At 37.4% G+C, this 25,372-nt stretch overlaps 2 protein-coding genes across 3 annotated transcripts; both read left to right on the plus strand.

The window, feature by feature from the left end:
• LOC112572784 (ubiquitin-like modifier-activating enzyme 1) lies at positions 1-17,470 on the plus strand. Of its 2 annotated transcripts, none has more exons than XM_025252668.1 (26): positions 1-158; positions 1,219-1,317; positions 2,354-2,412; positions 2,524-2,692; positions 3,012-3,146; positions 4,566-4,672; positions 5,003-5,093; positions 6,105-6,237; positions 6,371-6,468; positions 6,987-7,133; positions 7,258-7,428; positions 7,594-7,698; positions 8,798-9,034; positions 9,157-9,322; positions 9,624-9,706; positions 10,033-10,146; positions 10,516-10,629; positions 11,415-11,561; positions 11,920-11,994; positions 12,115-12,307; positions 12,629-12,810; positions 13,038-13,124; positions 13,860-13,964; positions 14,409-14,492; positions 14,784-14,884; positions 15,204-15,342. In XM_025252668.1, exons 2-26 carry the CDS (start codon positions 1,219-1,221, stop codon positions 15,340-15,342), a joined length of 3,141 nt encoding a protein of 1,046 aa, XP_025108453.1. In that variant the 5' UTR covers positions 1-158. The 2 variants fall into 2 exon arrangements, with proteins under 2 accessions (XP_025108453.1, XP_025108454.1); XM_025252669.1 differs by lacking the exon at positions 1-158 and adding an exon at positions 434-552 and having other exon boundaries at positions 15,204-17,470.
• A 1,687-nt stretch (positions 17,471-19,157) lies between these two features.
• LOC112572791 (toll-like receptor 13) lies at positions 19,158-23,826 on the plus strand. Its single transcript, XM_025252680.1, has one exon. The coding sequence runs from the start codon at positions 19,883-19,885 to the stop codon at positions 22,040-22,042; it is 2,160 nt and encodes a 719-aa protein (XP_025108465.1). The 5' UTR covers positions 19,158-19,882; the 3' UTR covers positions 22,043-23,826.
• Positions 23,827-25,372: the final 1,546 nt, after the last annotated feature.

Genomic DNA, 25,372 nt, shown 5'->3' on the forward strand with positions numbered 1-25,372 from the left:
TCTATAGCGTGGAGTGACGGCAGAGCCCAAAATATGTTCCAGGAAAGACAAGCCCGTTAGTTTCGTAAAGTTAGCTTAGAAACACTAGAAAGCAAGAGGTCAGCTACTCATCCAGTTGACCTGTAAACATACTTACTGAACAGCTATCGGATCTTTGGGTGAGATATTTTAATAAGAATTCCTATCATTTATATTGTGTGTCAGGCAATATTTCTACATTAAGATTGTATTGATGATCGGAAAATGTCTCCTGTGATTGACTTGATCATTCTTGATGACTGTCATACGAGTGCTCCAGAGCAAAAATAAATTTCAATACTGTTACGGTGGTATTGAAAGTAAAACTTTCTTGAAAATAAATTCATTCTCAACATGAAAAAGCCTTAGGGGGAATATTATTTTTCCAAAATATAATTCTTCATTTTCTCGACCAATAGTATCCCGTCATTCGCATGCGTCGGAGCATTTCGTCCGCCATTTGCATGTATTAGATGCCGGCTTAGTGACAGTTTGGTATTGAAGAGAGTTTGCTTGGTTTACAAGAACTTGCAGGTATATTAGAGTATGAAATGGCGACACTTATATTGTGGAGATTATTCTTCTGACTTCATACAATATGTTATACTGTTTGAAGATTGTCGAAAATCTAATGGATGTGCCTTTGTTTGCAGCCATAAAACTTGATGTTCTCTCCTTAGAATTACGATGGATGAAGATTGTTTTTTATATAAATATTAAAAAGAAAACTAGAAACTAGCTGTGTGGACAGTACGTGGTTTTGAATGTTTAAAACACATATTTGACGTGTCAATACACACCTGATTTGTTAACCTATGCGTCGTAAAATTTAATCTGTGAAAAGACGGCCTTAAACACTAAACTGAGTGATGCTGCAGAAGGCATCTTATGCGATACAGATTTGAACAGTCATAAATTTCAGATCCTAAAGGAAAACAAAAAAAACCCTGCTGTCGTCAAACTCTGGTCTTTTCGTAAAATTTTGGATCTTCCAAGTAAGATAATGCAAGATAACTAGCTACAACTGTGCTTGATTAAAAGAAGTATTCTTGAGGATACGTTTATAAGCCAGTGTTCCAGTCCATTATAGAAAAAAAACTACTTGTAACAATATTTAACAAGTTAAATAGGTCAGAAGCTGTCTCATTGTCAGGTGAAGATGCTTAGTACTGTTCAATGACTTACTGCAATATTTTACAGATGTCCAGTGATAATATTTCCCCACCAGCTAAACGAGCTCGTATTGAACCTAACGACGCTGCCAACTGTGTCAATTCCGGTAGTGCATCTTGCAGTGGCGTAAGCATGAATTCCTAAATTTCTGTTCCTGAAGTGATGTGTCATGTCTATTTTTTTATTCATTTGTAGATTTAATGCATTTTTTTAAGTTTGTACATTATATTGATATGCATTAAAAAACAGAATATTGGAGCAATTGTATAACTCAAGGGCATGTATACATACATGGATATTAACTGTCTTGCGTAGTATTGAGCTGAGTACCGTCTTCTTCACCGAGTGGGAAAAAGGCATTTAAAGATGGAACTTCTTGTGGGTGGTTTTTAAAATGGTTTCACCCAGGCAAGGGAAGGTAGGATTACCCATGTGGTAGTGATTGCAGACGACTGACCGCAAGTTGTCAGCACCATGTGTGCTCCTACCTTCCCTCGCATGGGTGAAATCATTCTCTTCCTACTGTCCGAAGAAGTTTTGCCTTTAAGGAAGGCCCAAGCCACTGTCAATTTCTATTCCTCTCCTCCCCACCCTTTTCAGTCCAGCTTCTAGTGTCAGCTTGGCAGTGCATGTCTTTGAGTTATACACTTAAACCTAATTAACTTAAAATTCTATCTACAGCCATGTTACAATGAAAGGTAATATTTGGGGATGAGGGAAGGTTGAGGGTGTAAACCAGAACTGTCTAAAGGTACTGTGATCAGGTGTGTGCCTGCTCCCATCTCTTAATTTTTTGTTTGTATATGTTTATGTATTTTTTGCTGCATGTTGGTATTTTCATGGATCTTAATACTGCAGTGTCCAGATTTCTGTGAAGTGTAAAGTGAGGCAAAGCCAATAGTTTTTTTATTTTTATGTTAAGAGTTATTGTATATTCTAATGTTTTCATATACTATCTGCTGCAAAAGGAAGCTTTCTCATTTGTTCTTACGAACAGTGAAGTACAATCGTTATTATTTCTCTTAAGTATTTTTAAAAAACTACACAAATCTTCTCATTTAGAAAAATAGATAAAGTCTCATGTGGTCAAAGCTTTAAAACATTTGCAACATTCTGCAAAGATTTTGGTATAGAGTTAAAATCATAGTTAATCTGACTGCAGGGAGACATGGATAGGAATGGAGCTGTTGAAATTGATGAAAGTCTCTACTCACGCCAACTGTAAGTGCACACAATATATTTCACTGTATTTTTTTGTAATTGCACTATAAATTTTATTTCACACAACTTGACGAAATTTTTTAGTATTCACAACAACAAATTTTTCTGCAGGTATGTCCTCGGGCACGAGGCCATGCGGAAGATGGCTCATTCAAATGTGCTTGTTTCTGGTATGCGTGGTTTGGGCATTGAGATTGCAAAAAATGTGGTGCTGGGTGGAGTAAAGTCTGTGACAATCCATGACTCAGGCAAAGTGGAGTGGATTGATCTTTCCTCTCAGGTAATGTGGATGTAGTTCATGGGGAAGAGAAACATTTAAAAAAAAAATAGGTGACAGAATTGACTCTTTAAGCTTTTCTGTAATTTGTTAGACATACATGTTCCACACCAGTATGTATGTTCTTCATCAGAAAATGTTTACTGGAAATTTATGTTAACATTTTTCAATATTTGTGTCATTCAAATTCAAGTTTAAATTACTTTCTATAAATTGTCTTAAAAGATTCATTAGGTTGAGTTAAGATGTTCACTATGCATTCTTGTAGATTAGTTTGTTGTCATAGCTTTATGAGATAACTTTATGAGTTACTTTTGTGCAGTTTTTTTTGCGGGAGGAAGATCGGGGTAAGAACAGGGCAGAAGTATCACAGCCTCGCCTTGCTGAGCTCAACAGTTATGTCCCTGTCAGCAGTAACTCTGGCAACTTGGATGAAGCATTTTTGTCCCAGTTCCAAGTGAGTCATGATGTTGCATTTATGCAGAGTTCTGACTTACATCATTAGAATGTGTCTTTGCTTTCCACCTTCATCGAAGTTTTCTTGAATTATGCAGCTGAAGATCATCTTTAAAGCAAACCCTGTCAATATAAGAAGTATTTATCACTAAATAAGTTACAAATAAGATTAACATAGTTTAACTTGTAGAAGTCACCTTTTTTTCAGGCAAGATGTTTCCTCAGACAGTTGCAAAATAAGATGTCACCAAAATGTAACTTTATATATATATATTTTGCAAATGTTTTTTTTTTCCCTGGGTTATTCAGTCGACAATAAAACTGCTAAATATGATCAAATACCTTCAGAGTTTTGACTGAATAAGCATAGGCCATCCCTCTTTAATTTAAACTATGTGGCTGCAGAATTGTGATGCTATATGATAATATTTAATAGTTTTATCTTAAATTGAAAAACAGGAAATTGCCATTTTGCAAGGTTTATACTTACCTTAAGATGAGAGGGCCACTGGAAAGTGAAAATCTATGCATTACGTATTTTTAACCCTTTTAGCAACTAATGAGTTTGTGCTGCCTTACCGTTTCCATCGTTTTCAAGACTTTTTACTACAAAACTATGTCAACAAAAAGGGATGGAGTCCAGCCATTTAGTTTGTATGAATCCATTTGAAAAGAGTTACATCCCTTAACATAGGAACAGGAAGACATTAATTTAAAGATTTTTTTTTTTTTTGGTTTTCTTCTGAAATTTACTGTCAGTGAAACAGCATATCACCTATGAGTTTTAGTTGTGCTACCTTGAGCTTCAAAGGATTAGTTCCATTAGACTGCTTCTCACTAAGGAACACAAAAAAATTCCGTACTCGCCTATAAGTTATCTTGGTTAGACTACTGAAACACACTATGTCCTGTTCCCACTCTTTCTTCTCTTCAGAATGTTCATTATTCTGCTACCTTATTTTTAGAAGTACTGTTGCACTCCTTTTAGGATGAGGCTGCATTGGCTGCTATTTGAGTGCATCAGATACTGTTTCTTGTATCTGCTACACTGTTAGCTGTTGTAGCTCCTAGCTACCTTTCTACTCCAGTCTCTCCTCTCCGCCTCATTCTTTCCAGTCTTCTACTGACATTCATCTTCTCTGTCTAGGCTGCTTTAAGTGTCATGTTTATGAATTCCTCAGCCTTAATTTCTCACTTGAAAAAATGTTTGCTCAAAAGTACTTTTTGCAGTGTGTCTTAATTCAGTTTCGCTTGAGACTCAGCATACTTTAGTATAACTTTTCATGTCTGAATGGGATGTTATCGTTGTAATATTTTATTTCCAATGTAGAATTTCTGTCTTGTGTTTTTATGTGTGCCTGAAGCACATGATAAGCTTGTGTTGATGTTACGTTAAAACATGCACTTTAATGGTCTGCAGGTGGTTGTGCTAGCAAACTCCTGTTTGGATGAACAGATACGAGTTGGAGAGTTTTGCCATTCTCGAAACATCAAATTCATCGTAGCAGATACACGAGGTCTTTTTGGGTAAATGCAGTTCTTGCCTCTTGTAGATTTTGCTGTGCTGTAATAATAGCATGTTTGCGTTTATTGAGCCTATAGAATCTGCCATATGGGTTGATGATTTCTCCATTTCTTGGTATAAGTAACATTTTTTATCCTGAAGTTGATTTAATCGTTGACTATACATGGCTACCTGTTATGAAATAAAAAGCATATGTAAAAGTGACGTTGAGAAATATTACATTGTGTGCAGCTTTGCTTATAAGGGAAAATTTTTGTGTAGTATTTATATTGAAAGGGGGCAAGCATCATTTATATTTGCTGAATACAAATGTCAATCTGGTTTTTTTACAGGAAAATATTTTGTGACTTTGGCAGCAACTTTGTAGTAATAGACCCTGATGGCGAACAGCCAGTTTCCTGCATGGTGGCAGACATTGAAAAGGTTAGGAGGCCATGGGAAAGGGAATGCTTTTAATAAGGATTTTTGAAAGCTCAGTTATTCTTTATCATCTATGCCTATAATCTATAGGTGTTTAATATAACATATTTTCCTGCATGTAACATTAACATAACTAATAAAATTATTTATTTCACTATCAGAAAACTAAACATGGATGATGTGTGTTTAAATGCTGCTTAAGCTGCAAAAAGATACACATTAATAAAAAATGTTTTTTGCAAACATTGAACAACTCGGTTGTAGGTTCAGTTAGCTATCTAGATGTTCAGTGTCCACCGCAACATGGTTATTGTTATCTCTGGTCTCTTCATGTCTAATATTTAGCAGACTTCAGAGTCAAACATTTTTACATACATAAATATTATAAACACGTAAAGAGTGAATCTACAGGTGAAAATTTCCATCACCCTGAGCATGCTTTAATTGAAAGATTTTTTTTTTTTTTTCTTTTCTTCTGGTGTGTGATGTGACCCAGTTTTCCAGAAGACTTGCTTTGTCTTAAAGCATTCTCTATTTTCACTAATTCTGTACTCAACAAGAACAAATATGAAACCAGTCACTGTCTTTATGACACAGTATATATATATTTCTATGTGGTTTATATAGAGGTCATATTGAACATTTGTAATATGCCATAATCTCAAAATGACTAAAAAGATTTTAGGGCTATGTATTGTGTTAACCTTTAGAGGTACTTTGTATAAACTCCATTCTCCATCTTGTTGTGATTTTAAGCATTCAGTATAGCCTTGAATAAACTACTGCAAAGTGCTAACCATGTAAGTAGTTGATTATTGCAACCAAAAAAAAAAAATCTTACCTATACTGGCCTGCAAGCCACATGTCATTTCCCATGTCCTAGACCTTTAGTTTTTTTTAAGGTAATTTTTCCTGTTGTGAGGAAATTTTCTTAGTTCTTGACTCAAAGCAGGCCTTGTTTTCTTCCTTTCTCTGGAACTGGCCAAACTCACAAGTGCGGTATATAATTTGCAGAGTCTTGAAGGTGTTGTGGCAACTGTTGATGAGACAAAACATGGCTTGGAAGATGGCGATTATGTCACTTTCTCAGAAGTGCAAGGAATGGTTGAGCTGAATGGCTGCAAGCCTATCAAGATCAAAGTCTTAGGTATGTGTTCGATACACTTTGCTTGATACTGTCTTTGCAGATGCCTGATGCTTAAGTATTGGGGAATTCAAGTTTGCTTTTCCATAATTATACAGAAAATTGCTTGTCACATTTTTCTTTCCTTCATGCACAGGACCATACACTTTCAGCATTGGTGATACAAGAGGCTATTCAAACTACATTCGAGGGGGAAATGTGGTCCAAGTGAAAATGCCGAGAACTTTGAACTTTGTAAGTGTCTCCATAATTTTCTCTAATGTGACAGGGTTAGGGTTATTTGAACCTAAATCTGAATGTACACTAAATGGTTAAGTACCCATTTGATGTAGCAAGCTTATTCCATTTGACCCATTGGAGTTGGGGCATGACTCCAGAAGGCTGGGGAAGGTGAGGCAGTCAGTGAGAAAAGATGAGTACCACCCCGAGCCTGTGTGTCAAACAGCTCCCTCTCTTATGGAAAAGGTTATCTCTACCTTTGTTACCAGTTGATAGATTTTAATGCTGATCCTTGCTATGTGTACACCAGCAAGTGACATCTGTTTAGGTCTTTTCTAGCATTGGGCAGTATAACTAGAGATTGTGCAGCTGATATTGCCTACGCATGATCTTTAGCAGTGTCGGTCATGGGAGTCAGAATAATCTTATCAGATTTAAATTTAAAAGTGGCAGTCTCATTGAAACATAATAGTGTTAGGGGCAGCCCTGTTTTTCTCTTCCTTGATAATAAACTGTCATGCTATACTGCGTAGAAATCTATCCAAGAAGCTGAAAAGGCCCCTGACTTCCTGCCATCAGACTTTGCCAAGTTTGAGAGACCAGCACAGCTGCATGTGGCATTCCAAGCACTCAATGAATATGTTAAAAGGAATGGGGAGCTGCCTAAACCACGCTGTGAGGTACAGTTCCATCACATTGTTTTAACTTTAAACCATTTTCTATATCCATTTGTTCTGTTGTGTATAAGATGAGCTATAGGATAGAGTGTGCATGTTGACCATTTTCTGGTTTATGTGTTGTCAGGCAGATGCAGAGGAATTCCTCAAGGTGGTGGCTGACGTAAATGCTAAAGCTGAAGCCAAGGTGGAAGAGGTGGATGCTGACTTGATGAGGGAGTTTGCATACAGTTCCAGTGGGGACATCTGCCCAATGCAAGCATTCATTGGAGGTATCACAGCACAGGAGGTCATGAAGGTATGTATGCACAACTGCACCATCTTATCACAAATCACACTTATTGAAAGAAGAATGTTCCTAAATCTTTTTTTTTTTTTTTTTTTTTGTAAGACATTTAATATTGTGTAATCTTGTCTTAAGAGGTAAGAGATGTACATCACAAACTTGGGATTTTGTGGCTAGGCATGTAGCGGCAAGTTCACACCACTGCAGCAGTACCTGTACTTCGATGCGCTTGAATGTCTGCCTGAGGATAAGTCTGTCCTTACAGAGGAAGCTTGCAAACCGGTAAGTTTCACACAGACCAATTGTGTGCTTATGAAGAGGATGGTAGTTACAAATGATGGTATGGTGAGGAAACTTTGAACTAGTGAAGAAATATGGCTTTGATTATTGTGAAACCTTGGTGTAATTTACAAGAGATGAATACAGGGTTCCCAGGTCCTTGCAAGGTCCTTTTAAGTCCTTTTATATTGAATTTTCGCCGAAAGGCCTTTTAAGTCCTTTTATTTGCCATGCGGTCCTTTCAAATTCTCACACAGGTCCTTACATTTTCTCTGTGACCCTTTTAAGTCCTTTTATCGATAAAATATTACCACAAATTTATTTCCGGAGTCGACTTTGGCGCAAAATACCGACGATTTTTCGCCGCATGTTTGGTCTACACATCTGTACAACACTAGTTCCCTTCCGTATTCGCAAAAAACACTCTTTTTTTAAAAGGTCTTTAGAAACTTACTCTTTCTTGAACTTTGATCTTCTAGTACTACTGTGCATAGCTCTATTTCTCTCTCTCTTCCCGTTAGAGTGTGTGCGCGAGAGAGAGACACGTGAACTGACTTTTGTATTACACCAAAGAATGGCTTTCAGGTTTTGCAGTTATTATTACTTAGATTTCTTGGAACATTAACGGTGTATGTTATCAGCGTGCTAAGGACACTTTTTAAGTTATCTAATCTAAATATGGCAGACAGGCATCAAAATTAACTCTTTGATTATTTATTACTAGAAATACATGTATTTGAGAACATAGAGAAGACCACAGATTCATAAATAATACATCTTTCCGACCACACAAGAGAAAAACTTAAGCATTGATGACTGTCACTTAGGTCCTTACGAATGCATGAAAGGTCCTTTTAAGGTCCTTTTTTGGCACCATCCCTGATCCCTGGGAACCCTGTGAATAGTGTAATGTGGTATTGTGAAGAAACTTTGAACTAGTGAAACAATGGGGCATTGATTATTGTGAAAGCTCGACATCATTTATGAATAGTGTAATGATGTAAAGCCTGGGTAGGATGAAATATAAAATGTAAAAAAATAAAAATTTAGGTATCCTTTGTGTTAACAGTAATAATATTTTTCCTTTTATTTATTGCAACAGCGTAACTCTCGATATGATGGACAAATAGCTGTCTTTGGAGAAGACTTTCAGCAGAAGCTGGGTGACTTGAATTATTTTCTGGTTGGAGCTGGTGCCATTGGGTGTGAGATGCTTAAAAACTGGGCTATGATGGGAGTGGCCTGTGGAGGAAATGGCCTTGTTCATGTCACAGACATGGACCGGATTGAGAAGTCCAACCTCAACCGTCAGTTCCTGTTCCGGTCCTGGGATGTGCAGGTGGGTAGGATTCCTAGAAGATGGTGTGGTCTGATGTCATTGCTGCAGATGTACCCAGTCTATAATATTCTTTGAATAAGGTGTATCAGCATAATTGATTTTTTCCCAACATCTCTTTGCAGAAGTCAAAGTCTGCCACAGCAGCAGCTGCAGTAAAGGCTATGAACCCTTCTATTAAGGTCAAGGCCAAGGAGGACAGAGTAGGCCCTGAAACAGAAAGCATCTTTACAGATGAGTTTTTCGAGAGTTTGGATGGTGTGGCCAATGCTTTGGACAACGTAGATGCTCGTGAGCTATCAGTTTTTGTTATCTACTGAATTTAACATGACTGCATGCTACTTAGTTTTGGAATAAGGGTTGTTTTGTTTGTTTGTTTGTTTTTGTTTTTTTGTTGTTTTTTTTTTGGGGGGGGGGGTGTTGAATGGGAAACAGTTCTTTGAATTTCATTCATTAAGTACTTTTTTCACACTCTGTCTAAATGTTGATTGTTAATCCAGATTTTTGTTGTTAACATGACTTCACGTGGAGTACACAATAGCATTGTGATTTGACCAAAGAGCAGATACGATTCTGTAATGTTTTTTTTTAGGCATGTACATGGACAGACGATGTGTGTACTACTGTAAGCCCTTGCTTGAATCAGGTACCCTAGGCACTAAAGGAAACGTGCAGGTAAATGTGAATAATTTTATAATTTGATGTTTATATTTTTAAATAATGTAAAATTTAGTGGTTGTAATTTAGTTTGCCATGCCCTTGAGTTTTTTTTATGGCAATTATTACTATTTACAAACGATTTCAACATTTGGTGTTTGTATTGACTGATGTAATTTTCACCTAAAATTGGGATCATGAATATTACAAATTATATGTGGTGAAAATAGAGCATGGTAAATGTCCATAGGACCTGGTTCAGGATTTAAATTTAGTTTTGTAACTGTAGTATAAAAGCCCTGGGTTAGATGTTTATCTGTAGAACAAAAGGTCTTATCTTTCAGGTCGTCATCCCATATGTAACAGAGTCATATTCATCTTCACAAGATCCACCTGAAAAGTCGATACCTATATGCACCCTGAAGAACTTTCCAAATGCAATTGAGCATACTTTACAGGTTAGTTTCTCAAATCTGCTGTTTTGCATATATAGCCTGATGGATGAAGAAAGAAGACTATAGATGGTTGAGAATTTTAGTGAATTTTTTATAATTAATTTCTCTCACCACTTCATAAGTGGGCATTCCTGTTGAGACATTAAATGTTGTTTGACAAAATAATTATACATGACAAGATGTATGTCGCAAGTGCTGTAATGAACAGTGTCTTTCCAACAGATTTTAAAAAAATTATTGTGCTATGGAGATGGTAGACAAGGATGATGTACATTGCATTTAATTTTGCTCTTGCTAGTGTTCCATATTTAGATATCACTATAATGCTTAACATCTGTGTGTGTATGTAAATATATACATATAATGTTACAGTGGGCAAGAGAGGAATTTGAAGAGAAATTTGTTCAGCCCTCAGCAAATGCTGTACAGTACCTAAATGACCCCAAGTTTATTGAAAGGACTTTAAAACAGCAAGGATCGCAACCTGTGGGTTTCTGGGCTTTATTTTTTTTCTGTTATTTACCTCCTCTTTTCACTACACTTTCACTTTTACTTTGAGTGTTACGTAATTTCTTTTTCAGATTTTAGTATGTCACTGTGTGCATGTAAGTCATTTGCATTTGAGTGCTTAGTTTAATTCCTACTGTATGGTGGGGCTTAGGGTGCTCGGCTACTTTTTGGGTTGTGTTACAATTGCTGATCAAAAGTAAACTTGTTTTATATCAAACTAAAGGAAAATGAATTAACATTTTTGATACTGTAAAGAAGATGCTGAAATTTAAAAAAAAACAAACTTTGAATTCATAATAAAAGTTTTCAACATGATCTGCTAAATGATAAAAATCATTAAAAATATTATGCCAATGCATTTTTAGCATGAAATGCATTAAATTGTCTTTAGAATACCAAATTTTCCTGAATTTCATTCATATTTACTATATATGCTGTTGTTTAAAGATACTCTGTTGATTATCTTCACCACTTATATTTGGGCTGTAACACAATAGATTTCTTTGCAAATGAAAAGTATGTAATAAAACTATATAAATATAATATGGAGGATTTGAGTTTAAAGTTTTAAACTAAGGGGCATTTTATGGTGGGCTAGGTTCGTAATTGTTTTCAAAATCAAGCTATATAATAAAACATTATTTTTATAGCGCACACTCACACTCATAAGAAGCATGCTCTTAGTGCTTGTAACAAGAGTAGGGAGTGTTAAGCAGAATAGATCATGTGGTAAGCTACATTAAAAACCTCTCTTGCGATAGGTGGAAGTTCTGGATTCTGTAAGGAAAGCCTTGGTGGATGAGTACTACACATCTTTTGAGCAGTGTGTGGAGTGGGCCAGGAACTTGTTTGAAGCAAACTATAGCAACCAGATCCGCCAGCTTCTCTTTAACTTCCCACCCGACCAGGTTGGCAGTTGCATTATGCTATCTTTTTTCAGGGGATAGTACATTTTGATGCTTACCTGCTGAATTTCTTCTTAGTTTCTTCAGCTACTGCAAGAATCTAGAAAATGATTAAGCCACACAGTATATTCCTTCATTTTTCAGAGATCACTGTTTCCTTTATTGTTAATAAAATTCTTAGTTTACTTAACTAATTTTATATTGCTTTGTTTTTGTTTGTAACTATATTTAAATGATGATAGAGTTACCCTTAGTTGTCAAGTCTTTATGCAAGATCAAGACAGTAAATCAGTGACGCTTTTGCATATACAAGGTGCTGTTTGCATGTCATCCTGACAAGTTACATTTGTTTTTGTTACAGATGACCAGCTCAGGAGCCCCTTTCTGGAGTGGTCCGAAGCGATGTCCACACCCACTTGTATTTGATGTCAACTCTGTGAGTCTATGTAGTTTTGTAGATCATCATGTACCTCAACCTGGAAAGATTTTAATGCAAAATTGGCATGTGAAATTTCCAGATATACAAGACTAACCCCTGTGATTGATATTGTTGCAGGAACTTCATATAGATTACATCGAAGCAGCTGCAAACCTCAAGGCATACATGTGTGGGCTACCTGCCTGCCGAGACCGTGATGCTATTGTCAAAATGGTGTCTAACATAGTTATACAACCATTCATACCAAGGTCAGGGGTCAAGATTGATGTCAGTGATGCTGAGGCACAGGCCCGGCAGTCAGACAATGTGGGTGAGTGTATTTCTGTTCAACAGTTTGTGGCAGCAGTGGCTTGAGCACTTTGAGAAACATCTCGTGTGGAAATGTGGTAGACATCATCACACTTATGTGTTCTCTTGATCACAAACAGTACATAGTAACACTTTAATGCACATGCTGTGTGCACCATGGATAGGTGCATGCTTACCAGTCTCTCTCTGGGTACTTTTTTTTTTAAACCATCCTTGGTAATTTCATGCTTGCAGACAGCAGAATGAATGTTCACAAGGCGTGCCATGTCAATGTTTTCCAACCTGTGATGGTATTTAAAATCCAGACATCAATGTCTTGCAGATCGAGATGCACTGGAGAGGGTCAGGGGCATGCTGCCACCTCTGGAGTCACTGAGGGACAGAAAGATTAATGCTATTGAGTTTGAGAAGGATGACGATACTAACTTCCACATGGACTTCATAACAGCAGCCTCCAACTTGCGGGCTGAAAATTACAGCATTCCTCCTGCTGACAGGCTCAAGGTAACCACAGCTGTATCAAGATTGTTTTTTCACGATTCATATTTGGTGACCTAGTGCTGTTTTTCTCTTTTGTCATTAAACATCAGAAACAGACAATGGCGGTGGTACTGCATCTTTACAGTTTTTGTTTCCAATTTATAGATTAATCTGTAGTCTTCATCAGTGTTGAAGCCATGACAAACAACTGTCAGAAACTAAGTTGTGTTTCTGTTATCTATGTGTTGCAGAGCAAACTGATTGCAGGACGCATCATCCCAGCTATTGCAACAACTACTGCGATGGTTGTTGGACTTGTGGGGCTTGAAATGATAAAGGTTGGATTATAGTAGTTTGGTTTCCTAGTAATGAAATGACCATGGTCAGTAAAATCATTACCACTTTGTCTTAAGTCCCAGGTTGTAGGCATCTTAAATCTTTAGATTTGAATTTCTATAGCTGCTGTTCTTGATTGCTGGTACTTAAACCTGAGAACAGCTACAGCATTAAAATTGTGCAGTTTAAATATGGATAAACTTAAGAATGAAATAAGGATACTTGGTATAAACATTAGTTTGAACTTGACATTTTGCCAAAAAAATACTCTCAATTTGCAGAGGGTGCAAGGAATGCCATGTTTGATTTGCGTGTATGTCTTAGACCTCATGAGATATGAAAATAGTTTTTGTCATACTTTAGATTATTATTTCTAGTTTATATAAACCCAGAGATTTAGTATATGACTAATATTGTGTAACTTTGTTTTTAAAATACTTGTGTTTAATTTCCATCAAAATTTTCATTTTAGGCACTCGCAGACTTTTTGTGAGCTATATAATCATAGGTATTTAACCACTAATTTAAAAAAAAATACTTGTAAAGATATTCTTAACATAGATTTTAATATTTGGAGTATCCTCCTGACATAAGTATACTGTCAAATGTTTCAGCTAGTTTGATCTTGTTTGAGAAGTTGACATTTTGTCCATGTAAGTTTGTTGGCCTTAGAAGTTGTTCATTATTGTTTTCTCCCTGACATTGCTACATTTTGGGTTTGTTTTTGTTTTTTCAAGCTGATTCAGGGACACACAAATGTAGAGCGGTTCAAGAATGGTTTTGCCAACTTGGCTTTACCCTTCTTTGCTTTTTCTGAGCCAATCAAGGCTCCAAAGTCAAAGGTGAGTTGATTTGCCAGATTCTTACTCTTCTTATTCTTCATATAGAAGTATTGTACCTTGGTCAAGATGTCTCTAATGCAAGGGGAGATGACCATGCACCAGATATTCTGTCTGAGAAGTTGTTTGGTCATAACTGTTGATATTTTCAAATGCATAATTTGATTTCCTGGATTCATTTAATATCTTTCATAATACTCCGATCTTTGCAACTAATTATGAATGTAAATTGGTATTTCTCTAACTAAAATTTTGCATAAAGGTAAATGCTGTCCTCTATGCTTAATATAGTCATGGTTGACAAGTACTTGACGAATGTGACAGTTACTTCAGTGAGAAACTATTAGTACTGCATGACAATGCACAAATTACAAACCATTTGAAGTCTTGCATATTGTCTTTTTAATGTGTGCAGTTTATTTTTTAATTTTTCTGGTAATGTTGCAGTACTATGACAAGGAATTTACACTTTGGGACAGATTTATTGTTCAAGGAGAAATGACTCTTCAGGAATTTCTTGATTACTTCCAGGTATTTTTATCGGAATAATTTGTCTTCTGTATTCTGTATTGGTCTTTGAAAAAGATGTCTTAGATATAGAATTGTGTATTTTATGTTACCCCCGTAGTAATGATCCATAGATATGTGTAGGTGTCATGACCTTGTGCTGATCTTGTAGGTCTCTTACTGTATCCTCTCCTTATTTTCAAGAATTAGTATTTACATGTAGTCAAAAAATGTAGCTTGTATATTCTCTGTTTTACAGAAGCGTTATGTATTAGGGTATTATCAAATTTAAAAACATAGATCATATGTTTGCAGAATGAATACAAGCTGGAGATCACGATGCTGTCTCAAGGAGTCTGTCTGCTGTACTCAAACTTTATGCAGACAGCAAAACAAGAGGAGCGCAAGAACCTTCCGTGAGTAGCATGGATAATATGTGCACACTTTGTGTCTGTGTTAACATAGGTGATATGTTCTTGTTATCCATCCATTCACACCTGCAAACATCTGTGTAAGGTATATTGTACATCTTATGACTCAGCTCAGCATTTGCAGCAATGTAAGCTCAAAAATCACATTAACATAAGTTGAGATGGGCAAGATAAGTTTATAAAGGCATTTTAATAAATGGAGAAAGGTGAGTTATTGTGCATCTTTGTGCTTATGTGATTTGACAGTAAACTGAAAACTGTATCTATTACATGTGTGACCGTAAGTTACTGTGTGTGTGCGCAGCTTATCGGAGCTGGTGAAGAAGGTGTCAAAGAAAAAGATCCCTTCGTATGTCAATGCTTTGGTACTGGAGATCTGCTGTGATGATGAGAATGGTGAAGATGTAGAGGTGCCTTTCGTCAAGTATGTGTTGCCAAAATAATGATCATACATCTTAGTGATTGTAAGTTGGACAGTACAGGAGTATGGCATGGGTGAGCATTCGCATGTAGAGACCTATCTTGCTAAGACCTTACCATTGCTGGAGTATGACTGCACCAGACAACTACTGACCAGGACCAGCTTTTTCCTGACCTTTGCAATGAAGACCTAACCCAAGAGGTTATTGCAGTGCAGTTATCATCAGCTCATTATGAGAGCTGACAAGGAAGCTTGATGTCTCCCTTTTGTATAGCAACCACATTAAAGATGTCTGAGCAGTTTGTTTTCTCTACTGGTGTGTGTATGAATGTGCAGGTATTGCTTAGGGTCAAGTGAAAGCATATTTATGCGAAGTGAACAGTATCTGATTGCATGAAAATAAGCTGTGCTTGAATCTAGAAAATAAGGTGCAAAAGAGAAGATCTTTGAACTGTCAAAACTTGGTTCATCATTCTTTTTATATAACATTCAGAGGCTTCAGAAGCTTCCTTTATGTCATAATGATGAGCAAGGAAAGCAAACTTTATATATTGTAACCTGATGACAATGAACTCTTAAAAGCTACATAAGGTCTATTTCAGTCTGTTTTTTGGATGTGACATTACCTTGAAACATTTCATGTGCTAACTGATTTGTCACTAGTTGTAGTCATGAACAAAATCCAAGTTTGAATATGGATCTTAATACTTAATGATGTTGCTTGATGTTTTGTTCTTGGTAAATCATTAACAATCCAGATTCATAAATTCTAAGTCAACAGATTGGCATTATCATTGTCACCCATACCTGTTTTTTTTTTTTGGTGGAGGGGATGGGGTTTGTTGATGTTCAAAATGTTCTGAAGTTGTAGGTCATTATTTTAAAGTAAATTTGAAGAAGCTGCATAGTGTGCAATTTTAAGGTTACATTTTTATTTTTGAAAATTTATTAAACAGGGTTTGAGAAAAGATGCTAATGGGTCATGTTTTTGATGTTGCAGACATATATTTCTGTTTTTGTGTGGGGGTTGGGTGAGCACTAAAAAGCCTATTTTGGATTAATCAACATAAATATTATCAGGGCTTCTGCTTACGCAAAAAATTGCATACAATACGCATTAAAAGTTCGGAGGACCCCTTCAATTTTCATCAATGGGGTCCCCTTCAAATTTGGGCGAAGAATAGGGACCCCTTAAAAATCTGAAGAAGGGGTCCCTGGGATCCCAAAGAATTTAGCCTTAGCATAATCCCTGATTATGTACCACTATGCAGCCTGGTTTTGATCATTTCCTAGCATTACTCTAGCAAAGTCTGTCATGAGTCTATGATTCAAATTCTGGGCAATGCCTATGTTCAAAACTTCCTGGTGATGAATTCATTGGTAGACGATTGCAACTGGCAGCATAGCATTTTGTGGAAAATAGATTCTGAGCAAAGCTATGAGTGTGGCTGTTATTGGCCTTAAGTGAGAAATGCCTCTTTGATTGTATGCATACAGAAATTGTTTTAGTTTTTTTTTTTTTCATTCCAAATTTTGAAAGGATGTTATCCAGGTACATTCTGCTAGTAAGAACTGATCAGCCTAACACTAATGTGTCAGCTGTTCTGCATATGCTGAAACTGCCATTGTACCTCTTTTTTTTAATTAAGCTCACACTACTTGTGCATTGTAACAATTGTTTTGAAAATGAGGCAGAGGCAATAACCAAACCAAAAAAAAAATTATTTAACTTTCAAGATTAGAAAGACATGTAAGGAGCTATTTGGATGTAAATCTTGCAGCTGTGAGGTGAAGGTGAGACAGTTCACTTTGTGTTCAGCGGACAGCACCTTCACTGAAAACCAAGACTAATGCATGTCTGAACATTCATGTTGGGTTTATTTTGTACCCGTTAAAGTGGCATTTATTTTGGAAAGAGCATTCCAAGTTATGTAGGCTTATCCCTTGAAAGCAGGGTTAAAAATAATGTTAATCTGATGTTTCATGTCATTTGCAGATAAATGTTGTGATTCATGAGAAAGTCAACTGCAAAATTATTTCAGCTTATGAAAAATATGTGTGGGATATGCATGCTAAAGAATTTGTGTGAGATGTGCTAATAGCCTGTTGTCACTAAATCTGTACAGAAGAAATAAACAGTGCTGTTGGTAGCTTCAGTTTTTTCTGTTTTGAAAGTATTGAAAAGAAAAAAATTCCAAGCCTTGCATATTCTATGCTCATTTTTTAATGATCAAATTAAATCTTGCAATTGCTCAGTTTTCACTATCAACCAACTCTCTTACATGTGCAAACATACTTTGTCAAGAGCTGTCTATGGCCTAGAACAAAGTCTAGATGCATGCCATCACCTGTGTCAACAAGAGCATGTGTTTTGTGACAGTTATTTAAACGTGCCAGATGATTATGAAAGCCAGAAAATGTCGGTAACTGTCACGGCACGGGTGGCTTAACTCAGCCTGACAAATGTGCGTTCTTTCGACACATAACATGACGAGTGCCTGAGGCAGCCCACATCATGTTCATTTCGTTGTCGAGTGGCTCAGTACTTTACAGACTAAAACACAACTACGCATTAATAACAACTCGCCTAAACACAGTGCTTTAAAGGCGACAAACGTCTAACGATAGATGCGATGTTTACATCCGGGGAATCCCCAATCAATCAAGACCACGAACTAATATCCCTGGACTGCTGGCAGACGATTTTTTTTTCCAGTTAACTGCTAATTCGAGGCATTAGACGACATAGCTTCCGGTTTAGTCGCATTCTTTTTTCTTTTTTTTTTTACGGCTCGCCGATACTAACAACGGATCACTTCGCAAGAGGCCAAGAGCGAGTCTCGGCATACAGACATCAGTCCATCAATACACGTCCATGATCATGACAGTCCAATCATACAATCCTATGAAGATTTTACGCTCCTCCCACTCTCTTTTGTTCATCAACAAAGTTACAGTTCTGTTATTTGTCATGACCGCACTAGCAATCGTTGAGTGCGTTACTCACAGTTCCTTGTCGCTCTCCACAATGAACAACTAGAATCCAATAACAAATACACGCGCGTACACACTGGCCGTGTCGGTCAGGCGGTTTCCGGGGTCACAGAAGTGGTATACAGCAGTGACGTCACGGGGCTCATAGACCAAGTGCTTCTGGGTGCTGAACTCGATCAAAAAATGGTCTTATGAGGCTATTCTTCCTTATCCATATAAGGGCTCCAGTTAAAATGGCCCATACGATTAAAACCTGTAACTCGAGGTTACACGTACCATAGCCATACTACAATTTCTAAACAGTGTTCTCCAATTCACACATCTTTCTCTCATATGTTCGTGTTAACAACTTTGAAACCTTCGTGAGTTCTAATAGAATTCCATAAGCAATAACAGAAAAAGATCTCATACCTCGTCTAGGCGAGGTTAATCCAAAAACGGGTGAGTACCGCTATGCAGTATGCAGAGTTAGAAGTGTCGTGTACTTATAAAGAGTTGAATGTAAATGAGTTGAGATATTGGTTATTTTACTTTATCGTATATTAAAAATTATAATTTAGAATTAGACAGGCACCGCAAGTGGCAGATATATTTGTCTTTATTCCGAACGAAAGAGCGAACTATAATGTCAGGACGACTGAGTGTCGTCAAACGAAAATGACACATATGCACAAATTAAAAACTAAAAATTCCTACAGGGGTGAATCGTTTGTTTCAACCTTAACAATTCCTGCAATCGAACAATCCAGTGATATACCATTTATATAACAGCAATGATGCAATGGATTAATGCATTTCTTGATCTACTGATATCTCACTTCAAATTTAATATGAAAATGCCCTTTTTTTATTTTAAGATTTACTACGAAAAAAACTAGAGTATGAAAACGTTCGGCAGTTTTATATGAGGGGAGCTATGAGAGGAGCGGCAGGTAGGAGGAAGCCGGAGTACCCGAAGAAACCCCCCGACACCCAACCCTGCGTGTGATGAGATGAGATCTGAACCAGGACCTCTCGCTGAACTGGTGACAATCGGGCGTTCCTACATCTGTGGTCTCTATCTACCCTGGTTTTATATACATTAAGCCAGCGTTTGCCATCCCCTTTTAACTTGAAAAACTTTTTTTTTTTTTTTTTTTCATAGCAAACTATTCATACAGCAGATCGAGTCCCAGAAACCTTTGAACTTGTGAGTTACTTCCTCCTTAATACGAACCTGAATCCGTCTTAAGAAACGCGCTTGTTTCGGTTTTTTAATATTTACCTTTGCATTACAACCTGTGTTTTGATGAGAAGGAAGACAAAAGCTTATTGTTACGAACTATACAGCGACTTCATTGTTTAGATCTGGTTGAGAAAAAAAAAATTGTTAAAAAATAGAATAAAAAGTTTCCGTATTTGTTCTACAATTACAACTTTTTGGACCCTATGTTTTCGCCATTTTTGAGGTATTGTTTGCATCTGAGCCAATGAGAATAGAATCATGGCGTATTTTCCCTTCTTCCTTTCCCTCCAACAGAAGAGCTAATAGTCACTGTACCACTCACTTGTCAGAGGCGGACAACACCATGGATGTCGTGGTGTGGGGTGCGCTGCTATTGCTGTTAGTGACGAAAGCTAGTGCTGTGAAAAAAGATCATGTCGCCGACTTGGGTCACATTTTGCAAGACCAGGGTACAAACTTCTCTACTCCAAACGTGACTAATGAAGCCTGTGACATAGAGAACAAATGCAAATGCACCGGTGACAAGGCCGACTGTTCACAGAATTACGGGAGCCTAACATTTGTCCCTAAACTCCCGAACTACATTCGATTCTTAAATTTTTCCTATAACAACCTCACAGCCATTGACAGGGCAGACTTCTTTCTCAACGTCACTTACATTGAATGTCTCGACCTCGGAGATAACGGACTGCGATACATTCACTCGGATGCGTTTCGTGTTCTAAAGAGATTATGGAAATTATTCCTCGACTACAATGACCACCTTGACTACCCTGCTCTACAACCTGTGTTGTCTGTCAAGACATTAGAGCGGCTTGACATTAGACACGGAACGCTGGGACCTCTACCCCCCGATCTCTTCTACAGATTCCCCTTACCACAACTTCAGACAATGTACTGGCACGAAAATCGTCTGGGATTCTTGAACTTCACAGACATGAAACCTTTGGCAAGTCTGCGAAATATCGGCCTTGCGACAAACCGCATTTCGGGCATCTACTCCGATTTCATGCCTAGACTTGAATACCTAGTTATTGCTAATAATAAAATAGACATATTTCCAATCACATGCGCCCCTAATGGAACATCCTACTTTCCAAGGTTAACGAATCTGTTTCTCAGAGACAACCTTCTACATGTTTTCACACCAAGTATCTGCTTACCGAAACTGAAAATGCTGCAGCTAAGTGGAAATCGCTTTACCATTTTGTATACGGATATGTTCAATAGCCAAAGGTTTCCCAGTTTAGTGGAAATCTATTTGAAATCCATGAACCAGCATTTCCAGGAAATACAGAGAAATGTTTTCAATAATACTTCACTAGAAAGAATATCTTTGATGTACAATGGTATAAAATTCAGAGACGAAAGTATTCATGCTGACAGTTTTATTGGTTGTCCAAGAATCAGAAATCTTGCACTGGATGATAATGACTTTAGCGATGTGGACGACAAACGATTCCTGCAGCTGTTTGGACACTTGACGAAGCTGGTTGGCTTGTTCATGGGTAATTCTTTTGTCGAGCAAGTGACGCTCAACACGTTTACTAAATTCACAAATTTACAGAGACTACACCTGTATGGAAACGAATTACACACACTTCCGGATGGCGTGTTTGACAAAAACAGTCTGGAGGAGTTAATTCTGCGCGACAACCGTTTGAGTATAATATCGCCGTTGACTTTCGGTGACGGAACTATTAGAAGACTAAAATCTCTCGATCTTAGTGGCAATCTGTTCTCCTGCTCCTGTGAACTAAGGTGGTTCCGTGACTGGATGGTAGCACAACCCTCGTTGTTTGCTAAATCACGAGACAAATACATGTGCGCTGATAGACAAAATGTTTCCATTATGTCATTTTACTTGCCTGAACAGGTTTGTCTGATGAATACTGATTCTTTTAAGTTCATCGTAGCAAGCGTGGGTTTACTTACCTTTACTATGATGATGTTATCCTCGCTGTATCGCTACCGCTGGCACATTCGTCTCGTTCTGTACGAGACATTTCGAGATAGGTCTGGCGAGAGAAGGAGACGTCTGCAGGACCACGTGTACAACTATGACGTCTTTGTGTCGTACGCCGAGGAAGACTTGCGGTGGGTGCAGATGAGACTGATGCCGGAAGTGGAGCAGCGACTGGGATTGCGGCTGTGTGTGCATCAGCGTGACTTTATTCCAGGCAAGAACATCGTCGACAACATCGTGGACAGCGTCAACGACAGCAAGAAGATTCTGATGGTGTTCTCCACTAACTTTGCTCGCAGTCACTGGTGTCAGTTCGAGCTGGCGTTCTGTCTCCGCCATGTTCTGGAGAAGGGCGACGACCTAATCATCGTGTACTTGGAAGAGATTTTGTCACGTGATCTGACAAGCGTGATGATGGCGGTACTGAAGACTAACACATACATTCAGTGGCAGGACCATCCAGACGCTGCAGCCTCGTTCTGGGGACGTCTTGAGATTGCCCTGCAAGAAATCCTTCCGCAAGTTGTTGAATTATAGGCTGTCTGAAACCTTCTTTGGCAGTCAGATTAGCTTTCAAACCCCATTCTTTGAATTGGTAAACTGAAGTCAGTTCTGCTGCTGCTGCTAGAAAAGTTGGTAAAGAGATTTACATATGATTATTTTTGTATATTGTCACTGGCTCACTGCTCTTCTATTTGCGGCCCTATGCTCCACTGGGGGTGAAAAGGAATAATAAGTCACTGCTCTTCTGTTCTCTTCTTGCCATGGTTCATTTTTAAAATGTATTTTTCATGAGAACAAATGTGTACGCTATTAATTTTGATGAACGTTCATCTCCTCTACCCTACTACTTTTGTTTCTCAAACACTTTTAATTAAAGGGCAGCAGGTATTTTACAGATCTGAGTGCGTGCTGTACCACACGGGTATTGAACCGTCTAGTAAGCGCCCGGACAAATCTGCCAGAAGGTTTGGTTAAACTTTGCGAAGTTTTTACATTATAGTAATATTAAAACTATGCAAAGCTTGGCTGAATTTTCTCAAATGTTTCTCCAGTAAAGAAGAGGAGCTTGTTTCCATATCATCACTTACTACTCTTTTGTAAATCTTCAATCCTTGAGTTCATTTCATTTATTTCATGTCCCCCTTTCATTGGTTTCACTATTGTTTAGTAAGATATTGACTTTACTTGACTTACACTGAATTTTTCTGTTATTAATTAATCTATTCAGCTCTAAATGTGTGATGCTGTGGTAACTTAAAATTTTTATTATTAAATACAGTACATACAGTAGCAAGATCAAGCAGACGCTGCAGCGTCGTTCTGGGGATGTCATGAAATCACACTGAGTGGGATCATGCTTAACGAGCACTGTTAATACATTTCTAATGAATTTTGTGTTTTTACTTGCACAATCAGAACTTTTCTGGCACTACAATTTAATCTGGCAATCAAAATTATTTTTTCTTCTTATAAACTAGAAAATTAAGTTTATATATTTTGTTCTCTTATTTTCTTTGGGTTTTTTTTTGTGTTATTATTCTGTTGATGAAAATGAGAATTTTTGATGCTGATGTTTAGGATCTTGTTGGACGCCATTTTTACTGGGAAAATCTCTCCCTACCTCTGTTAATCTCTCTTGCTCTCTCACCCTCTCATTAAATTTGTTTATTTTTGCCCCTTGAGTGTAGGGAGAAATTGATATTATCCACAAATAACAGTTCATTTATGCATTTGTTGTCATACAGAGCTTGTCGAATAAATGTACATATAGAGCCTGAACCAAGTAAATGACTGATGTTCCTTCACCTAACTGGCTATAAAGAGTGACTGTTCTCTCTTACCTTTCGTCTTTGTTGATCTGCGTCAAGTTTTGTGTTTAATATTGATCCATGTATCTGTTATACCATTTTCTCTGTTCCTGCCAATTTTTGTTTCTTCTTCTGGACTATTTTATTTCCCTGACACACCTGCGCCATTTTGTATCACTTACATTTTAGATCTCGGCATCAGCAATTTCTACTTACGATTGATTCCATTTTCTGCAACTGATCAGACAGTTTAGATGTTGAACTGTCACAACAAGTTTATGGTCTGATATATGACTGACACTGTGCGTCTCCAGGAAGGTAATTAAGCTTTGTCACAGGCGGGTGACATGTTATGCAAATGGCGGAATGAGTCAGCATGGCGCGGGCAGGTCGAACCGCACGTTACACGAGTAATCAAATAGTTTGGAAGATTCTCGAAAGGGATAGCGAGATAATATTATTAACCCTCACCGGCCAGCACTTCCCTTCCCAGGTAGACATGACACTGCCTGATCGCTGAGTGTGTGGAGAGTGAAGTAGGGTGGACATGGTTTCTTCTTTAAAGATGCGATAACCACATTTTGTTGTATTTAGAATTTTGTCCAATTTATTAAAATTTAAGATTATTAAATTCACGAACTATCCCATAAATAATAATAATTAAATACACGTTCATGATTAAATTAGTTATTTATTATTTATTAGTTCATTTTATAACAGTGGCGTAGGAACCTGGGTGGGGAACAGCCGAAAAAATTTTAAATGTTGCTTTGTCTACTTTTATAGTCAGAACTTAAGGCCTGCAAGAATGCAAGCTTCTGTGATAAACTTACAGAGACTGTTAGCGTGATGCTCTCAGAAGAATTGTGTTAATCAAACATCTATCTGCAACAGTTAGTTAACAAGTGTAGCTTGTATATTGTTTCCAGGTATGTATTTTGACATATTTTATCAAATGTGTTCTTGTTTCAAACCCTAAATGTTTACAGAATGAATGCAAGCTGGTGATCAAGTTGTCTGCTCCACTCAAATTTAATTTTATGCAGCAAGCAAATTAAAAGGAGTACAAGAACAGCATATAGAAGGTAGTAAAGAAAAAAATTATAAAAAAATTCCTTGTATGTCAGTCCTTTGATCATGAAAATGGCGAAGATGAGGAGGTGCCTTTATGTGTTGCCAAAATAATGATCATATTTTTCGGTGAATGTTTAGTTCAGTAATCGGACAGCACAGGAAGATGGCATGGATGTGCATTCGCGTGTAGAGACTTACTCAAACCTTACCATTGCTGAACTAGAATATGACTGCACCAGAGACTTCCAAGCAAGACCATGTACCAGTATTTTCCTCAGGCTGTTAGGTGGCCTAATGGTTACCACCTGTCACCAATACAGTGAGGGTTGGCCATCCTGGGTTCAGCTCTTGTCTAGGGTAGGCTGTTCTTTCTCTGCATGTTGCATCTGTTTGCTATTTACAGGGCTGGCTGCCTTAGTGTAAAACACCAATTTCACCCACCCCCAGCTTTTTCCTGACCTTTGGGAATGATAACCTACCCCAGGTCATTGCAGTGCAGTTGTGTATGAATGTGCAAGTAAAAGCATATTTATGTGAACAGTATTTGAATTTGATTGCATGAAAATAAGCTGATTATATATCTAGAAAATAAGGTGTAAAAAGAAGATCCTTTGAACTGTCAAAACTTGGGTCATCTTTCATTTTCTATAACATGTCCAGAGGCTTCAGAAGCTTTCAATTTTGTCACGATGAGCAAGGAATGCAGACTTTATATCACTTGTAACCTCTTGATAATGGACTCTCAAAAGCTATTTTTTTAAGTCTGTTTATTGGACATGACACTTTAATATTGAAAGCAAATGTTTTCAGTAGATGAGATAACTGATTTGTCACTATTGTCACAAAAAATATTTATAAATCTTGATGTTACTTGATGTTGTGTCCTCGGCAGCACATCAACAATCCAAATTCATCAATTCTTGGTTAAGATTGGCAATATCAGTGTCTACAGTCCTGGAGTTTTTTCCCCACTGAAGGAGTG

Source organism: Pomacea canaliculata, linkage group LG9 (assembly GCF_003073045.1).
Source record: "Pomacea canaliculata isolate SZHN2017 linkage group LG9, ASM307304v1, whole genome shotgun sequence".
NCBI classification, from domain to species: domain Eukaryota; kingdom Metazoa; phylum Mollusca; class Gastropoda; order Architaenioglossa; family Ampullariidae; genus Pomacea; species Pomacea canaliculata.